At 40.8% G+C, this 21,736-nt stretch overlaps 1 protein-coding gene across 2 annotated transcripts in view; it reads left to right on the top strand.

Moving 5' to 3' along the window:
• The first annotated feature begins 2,203 nt into the window (after positions 1-2,203).
• The window catches only part of elp2 (elongator acetyltransferase complex subunit 2), a 34,537-nt gene continuing 15,004 nt past the window's right edge, over positions 2,204-21,736 (top strand). For both annotated transcript variants that reach the window (XR_013937076.1, XM_080516551.1), the window contains exons 1-16: positions 2,204-2,337; positions 2,466-2,544; positions 3,202-3,272; positions 3,418-3,562; positions 4,437-4,514; positions 4,975-5,039; positions 5,154-5,220; positions 7,757-7,903; positions 8,175-8,270; positions 9,205-9,305; positions 15,355-15,486; positions 16,269-16,418; positions 18,115-18,306; positions 19,126-19,195; positions 19,406-19,498; positions 21,274-21,331. Coding sequence is in view for 1 of the 2 variants with exons in the window: in XM_080516551.1 (XP_080372677.1) it covers positions 2,206-2,337; positions 2,466-2,544; positions 3,202-3,272; positions 3,418-3,562; positions 4,437-4,514; positions 4,975-5,039; positions 5,154-5,220; positions 7,757-7,903; positions 8,175-8,270; positions 9,205-9,305; positions 15,355-15,486; positions 16,269-16,418; positions 18,115-18,306; positions 19,126-19,195; positions 19,406-19,498; positions 21,274-21,331 (1,676 nt within the window). In the remaining variant the exon portion in view is untranslated. The remainder of the gene's footprint in view (positions 2,338-2,465; positions 2,545-3,201; positions 3,273-3,417; positions 3,563-4,436; positions 4,515-4,974; positions 5,040-5,153; positions 5,221-7,756; positions 7,904-8,174; positions 8,271-9,204; positions 9,306-15,354; positions 15,487-16,268; positions 16,419-18,114; positions 18,307-19,125; positions 19,196-19,405; positions 19,499-21,273; positions 21,332-21,736) is intronic.

Genomic DNA, 21,736 nt, shown 5'->3' with positions numbered 1-21,736 from the left:
CCACACCCATCAGCCCCCCAGACCCTGATCCAGGGGTTTTATTGCTACTATGTGCTGGCCACTACACCAACATGTGGCCCAAGGTGCAATATCATTACCTGACTACATGCCCTGTTTCAACATAGTTAATAACATTGGCAAATTCAGCTTACGTGTGAGTGAGTAGGGAGATGAATGCAGTGAGAAAAAAACATTGTATGTATGGGAGGTCTTGCCATAATCCATCAACCTCTAGGGGCCTCTACAAGTATAAAGTTTATTACAGGCACTCTGAATTACTCTCTTGAAATGGCTTTACAGCTCCTCGGTTACACTGAGTTAAAATGTGCTTGGTGGCAACATAGAGCACATTAAAATGAAAGAGGGCAATTGCTATTTTCAACATAAAGCCTTTAATTATTGGATTTCAATTATTCACAATTGACATTATTTTGAAAGCAATAAATAATTCACCCTTTCCATGAGCAATAACATAAAATACAAAACAGAATAAACCACAGTATGAGTGCTCTCCTGGACAACCACAGGGTAAAAGAAAGACTTCTACTGAAAAATTGGAATTACACATTTCCTTAAATGATGTGATACAAATCCTGTTAACAAAACATCTCTCAGAAAGGCGTAACCTTATACTCTTTTGTTCCAGTCCTGAAAAGTAGGACAGGATCTTCCCTCAATAAACCCTTCCTGGCTGCAATGACCTGCTTGATTTGATCAAATTAGCCCTGCCTTATGTATGCAGGTACATGGATTTTCCTACAAGCAGATGATGAATACCTAGTCAAAGTACTGAAGAGATAATAGAGACACTTGTTTGGAGACATAGCTGTCTGGCTGCATCCCAATTATTGCCTAACTGACACTCCTGAAATTAAAAACAAAGATGTATGGGGTTTCTCCATTGAGAGGTTAACTAACTCTGCCTCCTCTGTAAACGTGGATATCACAGACAAAGTGAGGAGGCAAACCAACAAGAAGACAAACATAATCTATTTTCTTCCCAAATGTTGGTGACAGTGTGTCTGTTTTGTCTTTGTCACGCTTATATTTGACAAGTCAGCGTGGTCAAAGGCGAGCCAAAAGGACCCAGCCACTCTTCCTCCATCCCTTCTCACTTCCTCATGTGATTCGGCTCTAGATCCCTGTTTATCTTTGCTTCGTTGTTATTTATGACACTGTCTCAAGGCCTCACAGACAACATCACACACACCCCTCCCTCCCCCCCAATCATGTCAAATGAGTGTCTGGAAACTTCTTGTAACAAAACAACCTTTAAAACCCAAAAGTCCCAGGGGCTCTCCCCACCCCATCCGCTTTTTTTCCTTTTCTTTTACCAAGCAAGCCTGTCTGGCTGGAAGCTAGCTCAGCTGTGACCAGTCACCCTCAATCAAGACTTGGCAAGGGGATAACACAGACTGACATAGCAGTGTGTGCACCATGGCATCCTCACTGTTGATGGAGCAACGCAAAAAATAATTCAAAATGTCAGGTGTCATTCTTTGGGGAGATGCAATGGTTTTTTCTTCTCTTAATCTGAAGCAGTAAAATGTGCTTCTGTTATGCTGTTGGACCCTGTCAAAATCCCCTTTAAAGCTATCACAATTAATTTATGACAGTTAGACAGTATCGTTGTTTTCTTCTTCTCCTTCTCCTTCTCCTTCTCCTTCTCCTTCTCCTTCTTCTTCTTCTCCTTCTCCTTCTCCTTCTTCTTCTCCTTCTTCTTCTTCTGCATTATTGCCCAAAAGATGTGCACACTTCTTGATGTTCATTATGATATCGACAGTACAGTACAATCTCGAGCGTAATCAAAGTTTAAGCCTTAGTGTGTTCCAAGAAGTACAAACCTTTCATTCAAATTACAAAAATGAAAAAAGTGTTGATTTTATCAGCTTGATTTATTGCTGCGAGCTTTTCTCGGGATTTAATGATTTTCTACCGCCATCTACTGGAATTTACTTAACATTACAGATGCAAGTCAACTCAATATTCAACAGCATAATGCGACATAAATCATATGTATAAAAATATACCGAACACACATGAATTTAAAAAATACAATACTTACTGTAATGGCATGAAGTCTGTGTACATGTACATCGTGGTATTTAAGATGCGGTATCATGAAATTGTTCGGGAACTATTGTGTCTGCCGTCTTGTTGGTCAACGGACGCATTTACAGTTGCACCACAACTTTCACTTCCAACATGGCGGCAGCCGTGTTTGAAACATGTCATGTTGCTTGTTGTGCAAACAGGACACCAAATGTAGTTTCTTGGAGCCGCTCAGGGATCATTGCTTTCGGAACATGTAATTCTGTGGCTCTCTACGATCCTCAGGTAGAAAAACGAGTTTTAATCCGCTGCCAACTTCAGCTTTCGCGTTGCAGCCAACGCTGATTGAACCAGTGCTTAAGTAAATGATTTGTATATGACTTAAGTAAACGTATAATTTGCTATGTTTGCAGGAGAGAGCAGTGATCGCTTTGCTGAATGGACACACAGGCAGAGTGAATGCTGTTCAGTGGGTTCATAGGAAGGATGGCGGTGAGTGACGGGAGGAAGAGACTGATGCAACTGTCAACCTGCTGGATGCAACCTCAACATGGGCCACTTCACTGTCACCATTGTGTTTATTTATTTATTTATTTATTTATTTACGGAGGCTGCGAAAACGGGCACTGTCTGACGACTATTCCGATGTGTTGAGGCTTGCATTGCTGATTATCATCTTATGGTTCAATTCGCTCAACTTCAGAAACTCTTCTTCACCCCGATTTTGTGCTTTTGTGAATAATCTGACTAGTCCTTGTGTGTAAGTGGAAATCATGTCGTGTGGAAAATCTTAACATTTCAGAGTTTTGTGTTTTAAGTTGGTTTGAAACTCAACAAGCGAAATACAGAAAGGCACCCAAATCAGTTTCGTCATGAAGGCCTCCATGTGAACCACTGCCATTTAATTTTATAATGCAGAGCTCCAACACCATAACTTCACAAGTCCTATATCTTTATCGTGCCATGTTATAGACACATGCATAGAAAAAAGATGTTACAGCTGGGACTTTACTACTTTGTTTAGGGAATGGAAGCGTTCCTCCCGTGTCGACTGGAGCCAAAGGAATAACAAACCAATTGCAAAGTGTTGTCTTCTGTAGAATCAGAATTTTCTTTTGTTTTAACTGAATGAAGCTATTCTTGTTGCAGCTCCAGAGTGTCTCCTTGTGTCAGGAGGCTCAGACAATCGGCTCATCCTTTGGGAAGCCCAAAATGGGAAGGTAAGATAATTGCTGCACAAGACTCCTTCTGACTCAAGCTTATGTCAGGTCGCCTGGGAAACTTGTCATCGGAATATGACACACTGCAGCTATGTTTAGCCTTTATTATACTGAATGCACTTGTTTTGCTTCTTCTTGGTTTCAGTTCAGCCAGGCAGGGGAGTGTCGGGGCCACACGGGGCCGGTTTGTGCCATGGATGCCATTTACATGGAGAACTCAGAGATCCTGGTGGCTTCCTCTGCTTCTGACTCTACAGTTAGACTGTGGCTCTGCAGTGAAACCAAAGAAGGTGAATAATGCAGAAAGAAACATTACTCATTCTGTGGTCGTGACAATGCATCATTAGTATTATAGAAACAATAAAAATGTATCAAAACAAGTTTAATTTCAGATTATGACTGGCTTAGTTGCCGTGGCTTTGAACATACCTTTCAACCTGTGATGTACTTTCACTCATTGCGTAGTGTCAAGTTAGAAATCACTGTAACTATAAAGTGTTGCTGCTATATACAGAGAATATTAGACTCAGACTTTGGTGACTCGCACAGTTACAGATTTGCTGCCCTCTCCTGGGTACTGGGGAGAATGGCAAGGTTAACAAATCCACATCATCACTTGCGTCATCTCTGCTCTGCTGCAGAGCTCACTTAAAGTGCATCACATGTGGGATGTTGTATCAGTAGTTTCCCCACGCATTTAGAATGCTGTATTATGCAGGTGACTGAACATGTATTTGAAAATGTAACTACTCTGCTCGTAATTAAAAAACTGAAGCGACATCTTTATTCTTAATTTGGTCAGAAATGTTTTCTCCCAAAAAATAACATGTAACACAACAACCACAGACTTATTAATGTTATTTTTTTAAATTTAGTTCAACACTTCTTACGGTCTCACCCATTTGAGTTTCTTTTATTGTGAGCATTTCTGGTAATTTGTCATTGTGTTAAATACTTACAGATGAAAATCTGTGTAAATGTAATGGTGGTGGCTGTATGTACACTCAAAAACACAGAGCTTCCCCAAAGAAGGTGAGACAGATCATAAAACGTGGAGAACTGCAAGAAGAAGTGCTCATGCATGTTTAGCATAATAAAGCAGGGAAAGCAACATCATTGTTGTGCATTTGAGATTTTAATACTCGGTGCATGTGTGTTCCTCAGCTGAGTGCCTCCATAACTTAACGTTTGGCAGTGGTTTCATGATGGATGTCTCTCTGGTGCTGTTGCCAGGCAGCAGAGGTAAGCCTAAGCTGTTCCTACAGAGACATCCTTTAAGTTGTGACACACACACACACACACACACACACACACACACACACACACACACACACACACACACACACACACACACACACACACACACACACACACACACACACACACACACACACACACACACACACACACACACACACACACACACACACACACACACGCACACACTCTATCCATCTCAATTTACACTATTGCTTTGGTGCCTGTAACCGAATGTCATATTCAAATCGTGGCCTGTGTTTGAAGTGTCTCATGTCATTTTGTCGTGCTGTTTTACATGCCTACCGTCTGTTTGATGCAGTGTTTCATCTTCCTTCTTCACCTCGCTTCTGTTTATGAAACCTAGACAGTGATATTAATGTATGCATCCTGCTGTGTACGTGGGTGTGCTGACATGGCCACGCGCAACCCTTGTTTCTCACAGCTCCCATACTGGCCTGCGGAGGTGACGACTCCCGGGTTCATCTGTATGTACTGGCCAGTGGGGAGGTACGTTGTGATAAATGGTCAGACAGGAGCAGCTCGTTCACTTGTCAGATCAGAGATTTCAATATATAAAGTTGTCGGCAGGATTTTTACTTACTTATTTATTTATTTAAATAGCTGAAGAAAGCTATGACGCTGCAAGGCCATGAAGACTGGGTCCGTGGGGTCGCGTGGGCGTCAACAGGTGAGCTCTGCTTCATTTTATTTTATGACGTATAAATGTAAGGTTAAAATAAGGGAGAATGCAAAAAAAAAAAAAAAAAAAAATATATATATATAAAGTTTAGGTTGAGGAATAAAAACCTTGCAAGACTCAAGTGCTTTTGAAAAAGAGATTCATCTTAATCCGTATTCTGCAGTCTGAGGAGCAAAACCGCCATATGTTCCCGGTCCCTGTCAGCTTTTTGGGGGTATTATGGTTTCAAAGGGAGCTTGGCTCTAATCTTATGTTTTAAAGACAGTAATAGCAGTATAAAATTTCCTCAGCAGGTCGAAGATGTGTTAAGTTAGAAAGATTTAATTTCACCTCAATGTGTTTAGGAAGGCAGGTTTGGCCTATCTGTTTGTTTTGTCATGGTGATCAGCTTCCAGGCAAAAAAAACCCCCAAATAACCTGCAGATAATTTTGTGATGGAAGGTGGGATGAGGTTTCTAATCGCAGCCCTTATTGTATTTGAAGAGAAGGCATGGCAAAATCTCTTAAACACTTAAAACAAAGAAAGAAAAAGGCAAATATTTTGAATAAAGCAAACAAGTGCACTGTGGGTTATGTGAGTTTGTCTTCTCTGCTTCGTATCACCAACCGCTGTGTTATCCACTGCATTGTGATAACACACAGTAATACATGGATCCAGTCCAGGCTCAGCTAATTGTGTAATCCTCTTCAAGGCCACTTCATTACTCCACTGTTCTGACTGTGTAAAAGCCATTTCACCTCCTTAACCAGCACTCTTCACCAGTGTCTCCTTCCTACTCACAGTCTATGACCTCCTCCATGCTGCCAGGCTGCAAGCCAGCAAAGAGAGTGAAGTTTGTTTATATGAAGTATTCCCACTGGAACGACAAAACTCTACTGTGATAGTAGTTTTGAAAAAAAAAAAAAATGGTTGTGCAGCTTCACAAAAAGCCAGTTCGTAGTATCTTTTAAATATCTGGGAATGGAACAAGATTCTATTTGGATGTTCATCTTATTTGTATTTTTGAAATTTGTTTTGTAATAGTTGTAATATTATTTCTTTAATGAACTCAGCTGATAATCCAACATGAAGTCAAACTAAACCAAATTGAAACAAACTACAGTTTTATGATGTTATAATGAAACAAGTACAGATGCATATAAAAATAAACCGGTTATTTTGACACTCGTTTCAAACATTGCCAACATTTCATTTGCGATCACTAAGGTTTGATTGTTGGTTTAAAAGAAGATAAAACATCTGATATTATAAGACGATCTGATGTTTTCGTACTTCTTAAAATCGAACCTTATGAAGATAACACAATAAAGGTTTGAATGATATAATATTGCAATTTATGTGTATTTATGTAAATATATGGAAGTTTCAATCTTTGGTTTAAACTATGGAGAAAACCAAACTTTTACCTTTTTTAAATTTTTGAGCTGCATTTGTAAGTGGACATTTAGAGCAAACGAAATCTTTATTTGATGAAACAAGTGTATTTCTGTCGGAAGATATAATATCTGTGGGGGAAAAAGACTGCAAGACGCTCATCAGTTTAGGACTTGTGGCAGCATTTCAGGGAAGCGCCAGATCAAATCATCGCTGTCATCATCCCGATCAATACTGCCTGATTGACAAACCATATATGCCTTCCTTCGCTCTCCCCTGATGCTCCGATAGCCTTAGTTGTTAATAATAGAAGAGGTTTTATTTAGTTTCTTCATGTTGGCAGAGATAAAGTCGGATCACTGGGCTAAAACTGAAACACGCTGTGAAAGATGGGGACACAAATGAATAATGTGCTGTGCTTTGTTTACCACCTGTCTATGCAGATTTAGGCTGCCCTCCTGCTGTCTTACTGGCTGAATCACAGTCGGGAGCAAAGCTGTCTTGTGCTTTGATTACACTTCTAACAGATAACTGATGAAATACCCAAAGTTACCCAGAAAACTCACCTCTGCATTGTCCAACTTGACTCAGCTGTAATAACTACAACTGTTAATATTATCTAAATGAAGGGCTTCAGAATTTAGAAAGATTTGTTGTAATTTTTAACTTAAAAACATCAACAAAAGATAACAAACACATATGTTTAAGACAGACAAACTGCCATCTAGTGTTGGTAGTAAGTACGGTTTCCTCATTGAGTTAATTTGAGGAATTAAGCATTTGCTCATGACTCGAGTAAAAAAATTCGCATTTAGTTTGAAAATATCCTCGTGGGTTTTATTAATATAATCTAAACAGCTGTCAAAGCCAGAGGTGCCAAACTTAATTCATTTGATCTCAAAGGTTTTCTCATCACTTATTGGGCCATGAGCTCCTCGACTCACCGCAACAATACCACCGTGTTTCACAACAACATGCCTTCCATCAAGCCACCACAGTAGAGTAAACAATCCAACAGCAAGACAGATAGTTTTTTTGTTGTTTTTTTTTTTTTTTTTTTTACAGCAGGACACTTTAAGAGCTGGAGGAAATAACTTTCAGACAGAGCCGCTTTCAGGGTTTTCTTTTTTCCCCCTGTGATCCTTTCAGGTGTGGAGCTGTTATTAGCCAGCTGCTCTCAGGACTCTCTCATCAGAGTGTGGAAGCTGTGTGTCAAGTCTCACACAGACACTGCCACAGGGGACGGTCACAACATCATCAGAATGAAAGAGGACATTTTTGAAGTGAAGGAGAAAGGTGAGTGCGCCACACAGAATCAATTGGAGAAAAGCCCCTAATTAGCCAAATGAAGACCTGTTTTATTTTTAATGTTTTGAGCACATGGCAGGTTCTGACTCGTACTTAGTATGGATGCATATTTGTTCCTATCAGTTTCCCACAACCTTTTCTTGACTCGTGTATAGGATTTTTGAAAGCACAATGTCGGCATGTATTTGAATGTTTAAAGTATAAATGCAAAGTATACCTGAAGAAAAACTCCTTGTTTTCCCTTTTTTGTGTGTTGCAGGAGTGTCCTTAATGTATGCTGTGACCCTTGAGACAGTGCTGGCAGGACATGAGAACTGGGTTTATGGAGTCCATTGGCAGCCTCCTTTCTTCAAAGGTATCTTAATTTGAAAGCTGCGATTGCTAAGGGTGATCAATTTGTGCACTGTCTTACATTTCAAGCCGTTTTTAAGGCCTTTCTGTCATCCATTAGCGAAGTTAACCATAAAATATTTCATTTAAAAAATCAAATGTCATTCCCCCTCCAATGTGCCCATCATTTTCTGGGTTTCCCAAGAACCGAGTGGAAGTAAATGGATTGGCTTGCCTACAAAGAAGAGAGTCACTGTGTCCCCGTCCTTGTCGTTCAGTGCTGCTGGTTACAAAAGCGAGGAAGAGGCTGTTAAATTGAAAAGGAACAAAAACACTGGTTTGAACAGTTATTGCCTTAATGAGATCTCGAGGGAAGTATGGATGGAGGTTTTCTTTTAAACTCTTATTTTCCTAAAAAGCTTATTACATCAGAATGACTCCACACACGTCCTCATACATCTCACGATCAGATAACTTTGAGGAAGCAAAGCAACACCAGCACAAGTGCAAATGGAGTCACTTATTCTGTTCAACACAAAATTCACACTCATTGTCTTAAATGTAGTTTCATATTTCCATTCCATTCTAAATTCTTGTTATTTTTTCTTATACATTCATTCAGCCTGGAACAAGTTTATCCAACCAAAAAGTAAAAAGCCCATAAATGATGTAACAAAAATAAAATTACAATATCTACTGCTGGCATATGTTGATGTTTGAAAAGAAATTCAGTTAAATTCTGTATAAGTGTCAAAAACGCCATAATAATAATAATCATTCTAATCTAACCTAAAAGGAAACCTTTCTGCTTGAATGAGATTATGAGAAATATACTTTTCCTTTTTATTGAGATGCACCTGTACATTGATTGCAGGTGTTACTGTGGCCTGATAACCTGCCTGTTGCTGGATCTGCTTCTCCTGTTTACACGTCCTATGTCTCCTTGTCTCCCTCTGCAGGTGGAGAGCTGCAACAGCCTCTTCGGCTGCTCTCCGCTTCCATGGACAAAACCATGATCGTCTGGGCTCCCGAGGAGGGATCTGGAGTGTGGGTCGAGCAGGTCAGTGTTGATTGGAATACCAGGAGAGTGCATGGCGGAGTAAGAAGTTCAGGCACACACAGCTATGAGTCATACTCCCTATTCCCTGCTCTCTTTCCGCCAGCTTTCCTTTCAGTAGCGAGTGATGGGATCTGGAGCCTGAGCCCTCCTCGGTATCCCCTCTCCTCCTGTCAGGGCCCCTGCGTCGGCATCCTCCCTGCCTGACATTGAGGTGTCAGGAATAGAAGTGATAGACAGTGATGAAAAGGCGCTGAGCCCGGCGCACCACTGTGAGTTTAGAGAAGCAGATCTTGTCCTCCCCCATCTTCCTCTCTATCACTCACTCACTCATACCGAACCCCCTTTTTTACAGCCCACTCCCCAACACGTTCAACAAGCGACGGGGAGGCAGGTGGAACGCTTGCCGTAGCCTCTGCTCCACCATTACCCTGATTTTTAAAAGTTTTTTTCGTCATGATCTCTCCTTCCCTTGCCTTCCTCACACCCACCTTCCATATTTTCCATCCACCGCTTGCCTCTCTCTCTCTCTCTCTCTTCTTCTCTTTCTCTTTTGTCATCCCTCTCCTTCTTTCCTTTCTGTACCTTCCACCTCATCTCTTTGCAGCTGTTGTTGTGCCAGAATGGGGCTAAATTTAACACAAGTGTGGATGGCATAGAAAAAAAAAAAAACACTTCTCTGCCCATCTGGCTCACAGTTTCTTTTCCTAAATAGACACAACAATTATTCTCAGGTGGCAAAGGCCTACCTCTGATTACCTTTCCCTTTGCCTGACATATGGGAACAATTTGTTACGTCAGGAAATTTCCGAACGAGAGACACAACTACCCTCACATGCTGACGTCCTCAAACGTGCCCCACCCCATGTGATCCCACAGAGCCAGCTCACCTCGCCGTAGCAGCGGGCAACTCTGTGTGTGATCACATTGTGGGGGCGATGAGAAAAATTCCACACTTGTTATCAGTTGCATTTCTGCACCTTTGATCTCATCATTCACATCCACAACGACGAGCAACAAAGAGAGCAGGAAGTAGGGGGGGGGGCATTGAAAATCTTCACTGTCCCCCTCTGACAAAGGGATGATGATGAGGGCCTGAAGCCAGCGCCGATGTCATTCTTCTGAGCGTGATGAGACAAAGGCAGTCAGTAGGAAAAGAAAAAGCAGCAGTGGGCATCATGTCTGGTGTGGCCAATGTCTTTTTCCTCAAGTTTTTTCTTTTCCTCTTCTTCATGCCATAAAAGAAAATAACCCATCCCACCTGGAATAACCTTTTTTGTTGAATGTGAAAGTGCATCACATATGAGTCTCCTCTCTATTTCTCTCCCTTTCTATTTCAAACCCTTTGAACTGACAGCCTCCCTGCCTACAAAGGAAGCTTAACCTCTGAAGCTCCGTCATGCACACACAGGCGCACAACAATGCAACACCAGTGAATTAAACATTTATTTGTATTTTGCGACATGTTAGAATTAACATAGTGTTTTCTTCTCTTTTTTTTTTTGGTCACACAAAACTTCTTTTGGCCATGACAGAGTTCACGGCGCTAAACGACCAGCCATGTGTGTCTTAATTAGTCAGTTTTTACAAAGAAGCGCTCCACTTCTTCACGCTGATTAGAGTAATTGGTGAGATTTAATAGAAAGCATGGTTAGCAGTGGGGTGGTCGCGGCCCACTGCTGCGTAAAGCACATCTTGCTAACGAGACACACTGGTAATTAACATCTCCGACTGACCACAGCGGGCCAGCACAACGCCTGGAGGGATTATCAGTTGGTATGTGTGTGTTTGAGCGATAACCTATTTTCAGACTTCGACACTTGACCACAGGGCAGATCAAGAACAGCTCTCGGGGCTATAATGAGTTAATATTTTTAATTAATACAAACACCGGATGGTATTGATTTGCTGACTGGATAATTTTCTTGAAACGCTGACTCAGAAGTTTGGAACTAGCATCAGTTTGAAGTCAAGTTTGGTGTAAACACTAATTAAAAATACATAAACAAAGCCAACATGGGCTTAGGGTTTCCAAATAATAGACGTTATCTTTTGAGAGTGTAAGAATACAATATTGCTTAATAATGACTAAATTCTCTAATCAAACAATAATGAAAAACATTCATGTATAAGTAAATGCAAATGACTATAATGATTTTATCATAAAATATCCATAAAGGCTTTATAGTAAACCAAAGATAAAACCAGATGTAGAAAATATAACGTAGCAGCTTCAAATCTAAATCAAGCTGCTCCCAATGGTGTGCAAGCACTTTGCATGTCTGTGTGTGTCTGTGTGACTGATCATGTGTAGGCACATTAAAACTGCTCAAGTAATGAAATGTTCAATAGATGTCCATTTATCATTAAAGACATAAATCAAGTTGCATTTTTTTATTTTTTTTATTTTACTCTTGAGCGTCCTGCAGCACAAAGAGGAGGCAGACAGCTTCAGTATATGCTGCTTTAAGGCATAAATGTTTTGGCGTACATTCCTCCTTTGTTGTATTATGTTGAAAATGAGTCATAGGACTGCAACGCAGGTTGGATTTTAAAGAAATGACTATAAGTCCCAAACACATGCACTGGGGGTCCCTGAGCAAGACCTTCGGCCCCCCCCATCTCTCCATGACACACTTGTAAAAGAGATTCTTAATCTCAATGTGGTTCTCCTGGCTAAATATAGAGTAAAAAAAATCTTTGAGTAATGTTTTAAAACATTTTTGATGTCATAACCGTATCCTCATTCATAGCGTTCTGTGTGCACATATGGGAGGAAATTATGTGTGTGTGTGTGTGTGTGTGTTTTATTTTTGTTTTTAATATATTGATGTGGTAGGTTAGCCTCACAGTGAGAATATCGCTGGTTCGATTGCAGGTTTGGGGGACTTTTTGTGTGTTTAATTTGCATATTTGCCTTATGCATAGGTTTGTCAGGTATCATTTCCAACTCTAAATTGATTGTGTGTGTGTGTGTGCGTGCGTGCGCGTGTGTGTGTTTGCCCTTTGATGGACTGGTGAACTGTCACCATACCCTCCACTTAATGTCAGCTGACCTTTGCTCCCACCTCAGTCACTGTATGCTTAACATAGTTACTGTTCCAGAAAGTCACACAAGTCATCTTGCAAATATGCAGCAGGCTTCTGGCTGCTCCCTTCTAGGATCGCCAAGACGGATCATGTGATAAGCAAGTTTGATTTGGCATAAATTTTACACTGGTTGCCCTTTGTGAGGCGAGCAGAGTCGTTGGCGGTTCAGGATCTTGCTCAGGGGGCTCTCAGTGGTGATCCGACGGCAGTGGGATTGGAACCAGCTTTCTTCCTAAAGCAAGAAAATACGAAATGGCCAACTTTTTTATGCTCATGTTTTTTCAAACATTTCCGAAACACTAATTGACTCCACACTGATTAGATGGGCTGACAACTGTAGAGATGCTATAAGTATTTATTTACAGCCTCCATTCCGACTCTTTTTTGCCGTACATCATCCAGAGAAACTCCTTCCCGCTGCTTCTCGCTGTGTCTGAATCACTCATCTGAAACTCTGTGCTCAACACATCTTGGCTCAGCTTGTTTAGTGCTCGTCACCCTTTGTCCTCTCTCTCCAGAAATGATATATGCCTTCCCAACTTTGACGTCTTTGTGCTATCCCTTACCCAATATCCCCACTGCCCGGCGATAAGGCGTGCCGTGCATCCATATTGTTCCTCCTCTCGTAAACAAGACAGATGACCGCTTTTTGCCTCTGTGGGTTTTTGCATGATTTACGGCGGGCTCTTGTGTGCAGAATTTTAAAATCAATGTGCTTAATGTTGCATCTCGTTCTCTCTCAATCTCGACATCTATGTTTCTTCCGGGCTGTCTCTCCTCCTGCTCGATCTCTCCCTCCCTCTCTTTCTTTCTCTGGATGGCTGGAGGATCATGCCATTCAAAGTGAAGGCGAGCTTTTATTGCAGTCATTAGTTCCGCTGTGTTTCAGCCTGCATGCCGGCATTATTTTGAAGGTCATTGATGACCAGCACAAGTGGCCGAGGAGACTGAATGATTGAGGGCCTCACTTCTCCGCCACGTACAGTAGAGGCACAGCAAAGACACAGTACGCATGCTCTCCTGCCCTGGTGTTTGTGTGTTTGTTTAACAAGGATCCTGACAGACTCGTGTGTTTCCTCTGCAGTCTGCCTCATCTCACCGCTGCAGCCAAACCTGCTTCCCCCACTTTGTTTTTCGAGAGAAGATAGCAGGCTAAGCTTTACAACTCCACATTTAAATCCTCGTATTTCCTCACAGCCCACATACACATAATTCAACGTCAATTAAAGATGGAGACAATGCCATATTATCTGTATGTGAATTCAGATCACAGTGCAGTGGGGGTAACTTTGCTCTCTGAGATAGATTCAGCAGCGACTAATTCAAAGAGTAAAACTAGGCCCAGGGGAGAGATCTCAAACCTCAGACACAATAAAGGTTTTATTAACTTGAAGCAGTGATGGGTTAACCTGGTCTAAAAAGTGTTCACTAAGTCTTTACACAGTCTGAAATCTGTTCATTCTATAATCATATCATGAAGACAACGAAAAGCAGGGTGCCTCCGAGACTAAAACAGAGACTCTGGTGTGAAGCTTTTTCTGTGTATGAGCTACCGACTGGCTCATTTATTTCCAGCTCATTGATAAAACAGCTACAAAAACCTGCTAATTTGGGTTTAAATTTTTTAAAATTAATTTCTATATATTTGCAGTTGATCTCCATCCATAATCCTGCATATAATCCATCTGTTTATACAAGCAACTGGAGAAGATTCTAATTTTGTCTTGTTTCCTCTTTTGGTGTGTCGTTTCTCTTGTCCATGGATATTAATTGCAATGAATGGGCCAATGAATAAAGAATTGAATGTTTTTTTTTTTTTTAAATATATATAATTTTAGGAATATAAAAAAATCTAGTTTATTTTGTGTTACTGTGAATCTTTTACATTTTGTTCTAATTCATTTCACCTCCTCTGCTTCTCTCTCTCTCGCTCTCGCTCTCGCTCTCTCGCTCTCTCTCCTCACCTTTGAATAACTTTAGGGCAAACTTAAAGTGAGTTGGAATGACCTAAGTTGGAGTAAATTTTCATTTGTCTGCATAATTGGCAACTGCACTTGCATCAAAATTGACTGTGTGCCCCGGGTGGTGATTTGAATCCACAAAGTTCAACGCTATGCTGTGTGTATGCACACAAGCAAGACGTGCTCGATTAGACACGTGGTGCCGATCCTGAAAGAGTGATTTAGCTTTTCTAGCATTGATCTCTCCTGAGAGGCAGTGGTTTTTAGCAATGGATTAGTTGTTGAGTGGAAGCGCAGACCCCTGTTTGAAGGGTTACACTCGCCTTTATGAGCAGGACACAGGGGTCAGATTCTATTTAACTAATCCAATTAATGGAAACCTTTCCATTTTCTCAAGCTTTGTCATTTCACATGATTTTTTTTTTTGTTAGATGTGATATACTGGGCTGCAACTTCTTTTATTATGCATTAGCCAATTGTGTGTGTCTGTCTCTGTATTGGTCCTGTAATGGACTGGCATGCTGTTAAAGCTGGAAACCAATGGATGGATGAATACCTTTTATATTCGAAGTGGACACCTTCACAAAATAGGGAAAGAACAACACAAAGCTCTCAGATGATGCTGGTAGAGTTTGCATCTCTGCTTGTGCTCTCTTAAGTTTCAGAAAGTGCCATTGTAAATTAATGTATGTAGGTTTACACAAAATAAGTCTGAACCTCTGCTATGTGTCATATTGGATGGGAGCAGGTGTTCAAGTCACAACTTTCAAAAATAGCTGCAATATGTAATACATTTTCTCCATATGTGACACTTATTCTCCATCCATGTTGTTACATGTTGTGTTTATCTCTGTCTGCAGCAAATCATCATCTCCGATCCAGAAACTGAATGTTCTTCACCCATTGGATGTCAGATGCCAATGGAGAGGCAGTTGAGTTCTTGATCTGAAGGCTCCATAACACGTTTTTTTTTCTTTTCTTTTTTTCTTCTTTCACACCAGGTACGTGTCGGGGAGGTTGGTGGCAACACTCTGGGCTTCTACGGCTGCCAGATGAGTCCAGATGGCTCCATGATCATGGCTCATGCTTTCCATGGAGCTCTGCATCTTTGGTGTAAGGACCAAAACAGAGAGGTCAGAATCACAAATTGATGCAGTAAAAACATTTTTTTTCTTGATTAATTTGCATGTGATGGTTTGACTTGATTTGCTCCAAAAAAATATACATTTGTCTTGTTGCAATTGCAACAACCCACTCCGCTTGAATGGTCATCAAAAAGTCATTAGAACAAAAAACTCCTGACGTCGATATATATATATATTTTTTTGTTGCCTTATTTTACTTAACAGGTTTCAATCAACTTCTTCATTTCCACTGTCATTGTTTGGTCTTGGGTGTCCCCTTGATGACATTTGCCCTTTAACATGTGGTTCTTCAGTATTATGGGAGGATGGTATTTTAGCACATAGTTTTTGTTTTTCCATCATACTATCCTCAATGTGAAATCAAACATTAGATCTACATTTCCTGTTCAAATTACATCAGAATTCCTTCCTGGTTGCCATGATGGCACAAACAGACCCTGCCACTCTGTGGCAAAACATGTGTTTTTCTTGGATTTGCAAAAGATATGCCAAAGTCCTGACACGGCTCCAGATATAAACAGGTTTCAAATACGTGTGAATAAAAGGTTTGCTAAAAATTCAGCACATGCCTGAAGATGCTGATCATAAATTTAAATGTTTTACATGAGATCCAATTCTCAAATGAATCTTTGCAAAATCTACATATTGTAATGGCCGGCTCAAACTTGTTGCTACTATCAACTTGGGGTTACATGTAGGGAGCAGACATGGTGGAAATTGTAAGCTATTTATCTGGTTGGAGCTGGACTAATACAATACTCTCTATCCAGGAGGAATGGAGACCTGGAGTTGCGATATCCGGTCACTTTAATGCAGTCCAAGATATGAGTTGGGATCCTGAGGGTGAGTTCATCCTCAGTGTGGGCTCAGACCAGACCACGAGACTGTTTACGCCGTGGAGGAAGCAGGGCAGCAAACAGGTAAATCAGACATCATTAATTTGATAAATTATGTCTGCAGGGGAAAATATGCCTCAGTGGGTAGTGTAAGCTACGCAAAATTACAGCGATAACCCAAAAACAACAGGAAAATGAAACAGAGAAATGGATGTCTGGAAAATAGATTATGTAAAATCTGATTATGGACGTTAATGACATAAATAGATACAACATTACTAATCGGTGAGTAGTTGCTCTTTGTAGAGTTTCATAACATGGGTATGAATTATGACCAATCAGGAGAGACCCCAAAATGTGAAGAAACATGACCAAACCAAAAGTAACTCTAAAACTGCTTGTCAGTACGGGGGAGAACATTCATTCACTACAAAAACTGAACTGATTGCATCCAAATCACAACTAAGCAAAATTTAATCCAGGAAAGTTGAGAACACAGAACTGATCCGCTCCCCAGTTACACCAGGCCAGAGTAGGAAGTCAGTTAAACTTAGTTCACAATTCATGTTCAAGCCACAGCTTCAGTCCTCAAGAAGAGAAGACAGGATAGTGGACAAAATATGATCCATTAGGCAATGCTTGAGATATCATCACAACAGTCAAGTTCTGCACTGATATGTGTTCTGCATACGTGTGTGTTTACAGTTTAAAAACTCCTTGGCATTCCAATGAATCAGATACATTTAACATGGCTTGATGCTCCAAGGAATAGTTACCCTGCGATCACACAATACTTACTGTATATAATATGACTGACATACCACCACAATCTCAAGCGACATCATAAATAAGAATATTGTATTTATTTAAACCATCAGGGTTTGTTGTCAAGGAGATGTTTTCTTGATTCCTGTGAAAGGCTGCTATTTCAGGTTTATCTCCTCGCAAATGTGTTACCACACCACATTTCTTTATTCATGGGACACTATATAAAACAGAGGGCATGTTTCACACACTTGGCATCAACATGTTGACATTAGCATTTGAAGAATGTTTTGCCATTCAAATTATTTGCCGCTCTATTTCTTCCCGTCTCCTCTCAGCAATGTTTACTTAGTATGCAGCTCTTCCTTCCACACAGGCAAGTCGTATTAACCTTTACAGGATTATAGTCAGCAGCTAATATATATCCTACTTGCTGTGGTTTGTAAAATATGGTCAGGCCCTGTCCCTGATTGAATTTTAGTTTGCTGTGACTAAGTAATAAAGAGTTCCTCAGAAGTAATGATGTATGTTTTTGAGGGATGGAGTCCAGGCTTGGCCCGCTGAGATTGATTGATTACCCTCTTTAAGTGCTGCAGGATACCAACATTAGAGGGAAAGGCGACAGAAACAACGTCGCTATAAGTTTGTCCCTCTGAAGTTACTCGAAGTTGGGTGAAATATAGTATTTTAGCATTCAGTTGGAGTAGAAACATAATCAAGGCTGTGACTCCCATTACATTATCCAGGATGCCAGTTTGGATTATTGCCACAGCGTCAATTGAAATCCGGTCACTTTAGTGCAGGCTTCCATCTTTCCCTTTGAGAACACTTTGCATCTTTTCCCGGAAATGTTTCATTTGAACAGGAGAATCAATGTTGTCTTTGGCTTGTTCTCAAGAGCCCTGGATTTAGGGCCAAGAAAACGATCCTGGAACAACAGAGAGCTATTGAAAAAGGCTGCCGCATCCTCCAGCAGCCATCTTTAGATATCTTTCTGTGGCTTTCACGACGACAGGCAACCTGGCATGAAATCTCCCGGCCGCAGATCCACGGATACGACATGCAGTGTCTCGCCATGGTGGGAAGGTTTCAGTTTGTGTCTGGCGCCGACGAGAAGGTGCTGAGAGTGTTTCAAGCGCCTCGTAATTTTGTGGAAAACTTTGCCAACATCTCCGGGACGTCAAAAGAGAAACTGCTGACATCCAGTGTAAGTGTATACCCAGATTTATGTCTTGCTTAAACTTGAATTGGTGTCTTTTGCATTAGGATTAGCTCAGGGCTGTCATGTGAATAATAATTTTTTTTTAAATCATTTTGAAAAATCATGAAGAAAAATTGTGTTTGGTAAGAACTTTTGTTTGTCGTCACAAAGCTCCTTATAGCAATTTATTTTATCCAATTGGAAAGACTTGCTATTTCCATGCACTTCTTGTCTTCCCTTGAAAAAATTACCAAATTGCCCCTGCAAATGCCAAAAACTGCTTTTTTTGTGTGTGTGTTAACCTTTGTTTGGTGTTAGTTGATAGATTTGATGGTGGCAGAAAATTAAGGTGCATTAGCTATGCATAGTTTTGATGGAGAAAAGATTTTTGCGTAAATGCAAATTTGACCAAAACATGCATATGCATATTCCTGATTTCAGTTTTCACCTTTTTTTGTCCTGTTAATTGATTTTATTAAATGCTGGGTTCTACTGTTATATCGATATGATTTCCCCAAAAGATACCACTCTGAAACAAAATCACAATTGCATACTTCTACTTGAATACTCTACTTTTACGATAGTATATCGCATCGCATGAACGTTTTACATTTTCCATAAATTTCACCCTAAAGCCAAATGTCTCTTACTTTTTGTGTATAGTGCATGTATTTTGAAATGGCATATTGTCTCGAAAAGCTAGGTACCTTATGTTGTGATTTCTTTGAGGTTGTTAGCTGTATTATGAGCTGATTGGACACAGAGTCCTACATATGTTGCTGTGTGGAAGTCCTTTTCATCCTTTACTTGTGTGATCCTTGCCAGGATTGTGCTAACCTTCCAGAAGGAGCCAGCACTCCTGCCCTGGGCCTTTCCAACAAGGCCGTATTTCAAGGTAAAACACTTGTTCAGCTCAGTCAAACCAACGCTTCAAGGCTCAGGTTCTGAGTCCAGCTTTTGTCTGCTAATCAGTTTTTAACTTGAAAATCAATTTCACTGCACACAGTAGCTGGCAACAGCGGTTCCTTATTCGCTCGAGAGTTTATCCAGCATCTTAGTAAATTAGTAGAAATTCTTGTCTTTCTTGTTTTCTTTAAATCTACAGGAGACCTTGCCCCAAAAACCAATGGAGAGGAACGGTTCAGCAGTGCATCTGACCAATACCAGGAGCGTTACTTTCATCCACTCAACCTGACTGGTAGGTTGTATTTGTAGTATTTCATTGTCCTGGCTGACAATGTACTAAACCATGCTATTTCATCATTTTAGAGCCAAAGGACATGCCTGTCCTTCCTATAGTATGATCGTCTGTTTCATAGTGGTCTTTGAGCTGCCGCGGCACACACTTAACAGCTCCTGCCTGCCTGTCGTTGGACGTTCCGGTAAAAGACACTGATATGCAGCTGGACAGACAGTTCGCTATTGCTCTGAATATGGAGTGCATAGTGTCTGAAATCTGCAGTAGAGTGATGGTGTTATAGCCACGAGGTGGTTTGTGTGAAAGCCGAGAAGTGGTAATAAGTAGTAGGGGTTTGATTAAAAAAAAGAAAAAGAAAAGACTGAGAGAGTTTGTATTTAAAATCGACATCAACTAAATAACATATGAAACTATAGTGGTATTGTGCAGCACAAGATGGTCAACTAGCCAAAAACACAAATAGATGATAGAACAAGGGGGAAAAAAGGGAAACTAATTGCAAAAATGAAGGCGAATCAAATGAAGGGAGTATAGAGCACAGTTTCAAAACCTCTGGGCTAGAAAGTGTCAAGGGCTGTCATCAGCACGATTGAAACCACTCCTTAATCTGCAATGCTAATGAGGAAGCAGGCTTATGTGATTGCAAAGTTTAAGTATCGATGACCCTGGGCTATGTAAGGAGCAGCCGGGCGTGGAGACTGTTGTTAACAATGCATTTTCGCTCGTTTGATTGAGTTCCGCAGGCGGGGAGAGAAATTAATAATCAGGCTAAATGGGAAGCCAATGACCAATAACAAAAATGCAAGGACTGTAGCTTTCACTTTCAAGCAGCACAAAGGCGAACAGGGTTTGTGCATTTCATTCGGCGTGAGGGAGAGGATTGGCACTCGGCTCGATTTGATCCCCCTCAAAGCCATCCGCCGTTCAGAACCAGCAGATATAGCTGCAGTTGTTTCGAAATAGCTTTTTTGGTGAGGTGTGGGGAAGCAGCAGGTCGTTGAGCTGAGGATTTCATGCAAGCGAAACGCAAGTGGGAAACGAATGGAAATGTGGAAGAACAATGTCTCAAGGTGATCATCGCCTTCTCGTTCTAGCATGTAGCTCTCAGTACATTTCTTTTTCTCACTGTCTCTCTTTATGGTACTTATGGCCTTTTTTGGGGAGGGGGAGGGGGGGGTTCCACTCCAACACACATGCATTGAAAGTCCCATCTGTCACTTGCGCGTTAGTGGCGCAGGGATTTAAAAGAGGAAAATTATAGTGGTCACTTGGGTGTAATCCTCATTTAGTAAATTGGAATCTGATTGTATTTGAATTTTAAAACAGCTCAGTTTTCAGAGCTTTGCAAATGACGGTTATATAAGGATTTTAAGGTCTGCGGTTAACTTAGTATTTTGCGTGCATGCACATGTCTGAGGCACTCCGTTCTTCTTTACTGGTGAAGATGTCGATCCGATTGCATACACATCCTGTGAGGACAAAAGTGATGTTCCTCGTGAGACAAATAAACACATTATTAGGTGAATATATGTGGCGAGTCCAGGAGTGGACGAGGAACTCAAGGGAATCCAAACCTCTCATTGACTCTGTATGTTTCATGTGACGACTGGGCATATGTAGCTGGGAATGAATGGGCAATACATGGACCCTCCCGTGTTTTGAGCTCATGGTTTGGAAAGTGATAGATGAAGTTTTATTGTATATCTATAGAAAATGTCTCCCGAAGGCATAGTAACGGATATCTGTGTGTCATTTGTACGTGCATGTATATACAGAACCACCGCCAGAGGACCATCTTCTCCAAAATACTCTTTGGCCTGAGGTCCAGAAACTGTGAGTATCAAAATATGTCTTCAGCGTGTGGGACAGTACCGTTTTGTTTTCAGTAAAATGCAAAGTTTTGAAATGACTTTTGGAGAAGAAACATTTCTGGATGGAATTGTGTTTGTTTATCAGAAAGATGATCAGTATCTTGATGCTGTTTGTACCATCATTATCATCCCAGTTTCATGCCACCCCATGAGCCTTTCCTCCCGGCAGAATATATTACCTCCATTTAGGGCCAATGTTAAATCCATATCGCAGTCAATCTGCCATAAACATGATGTATGGCACAAGCATTCGTTGGAGGTGTGGACATTGTGTGTGCTCGAAAGTGTTTTTCTACCTTCATTTGGCGTCGTCCATCGAATCATTTACTGCATTATAGAAACATTAAAATGAGTAAGTGGTTGAATT

The sequence above is a fragment of the Blennius ocellaris genome, assembly GCF_963422515.1.
Source record: "Blennius ocellaris genome assembly, chromosome: 20".
Taxonomy (NCBI): domain Eukaryota; kingdom Metazoa; phylum Chordata; class Actinopteri; order Blenniiformes; family Blenniidae; genus Blennius; species Blennius ocellaris.
This window is presented reverse-complemented; position numbering and strand designations above follow the sequence as displayed.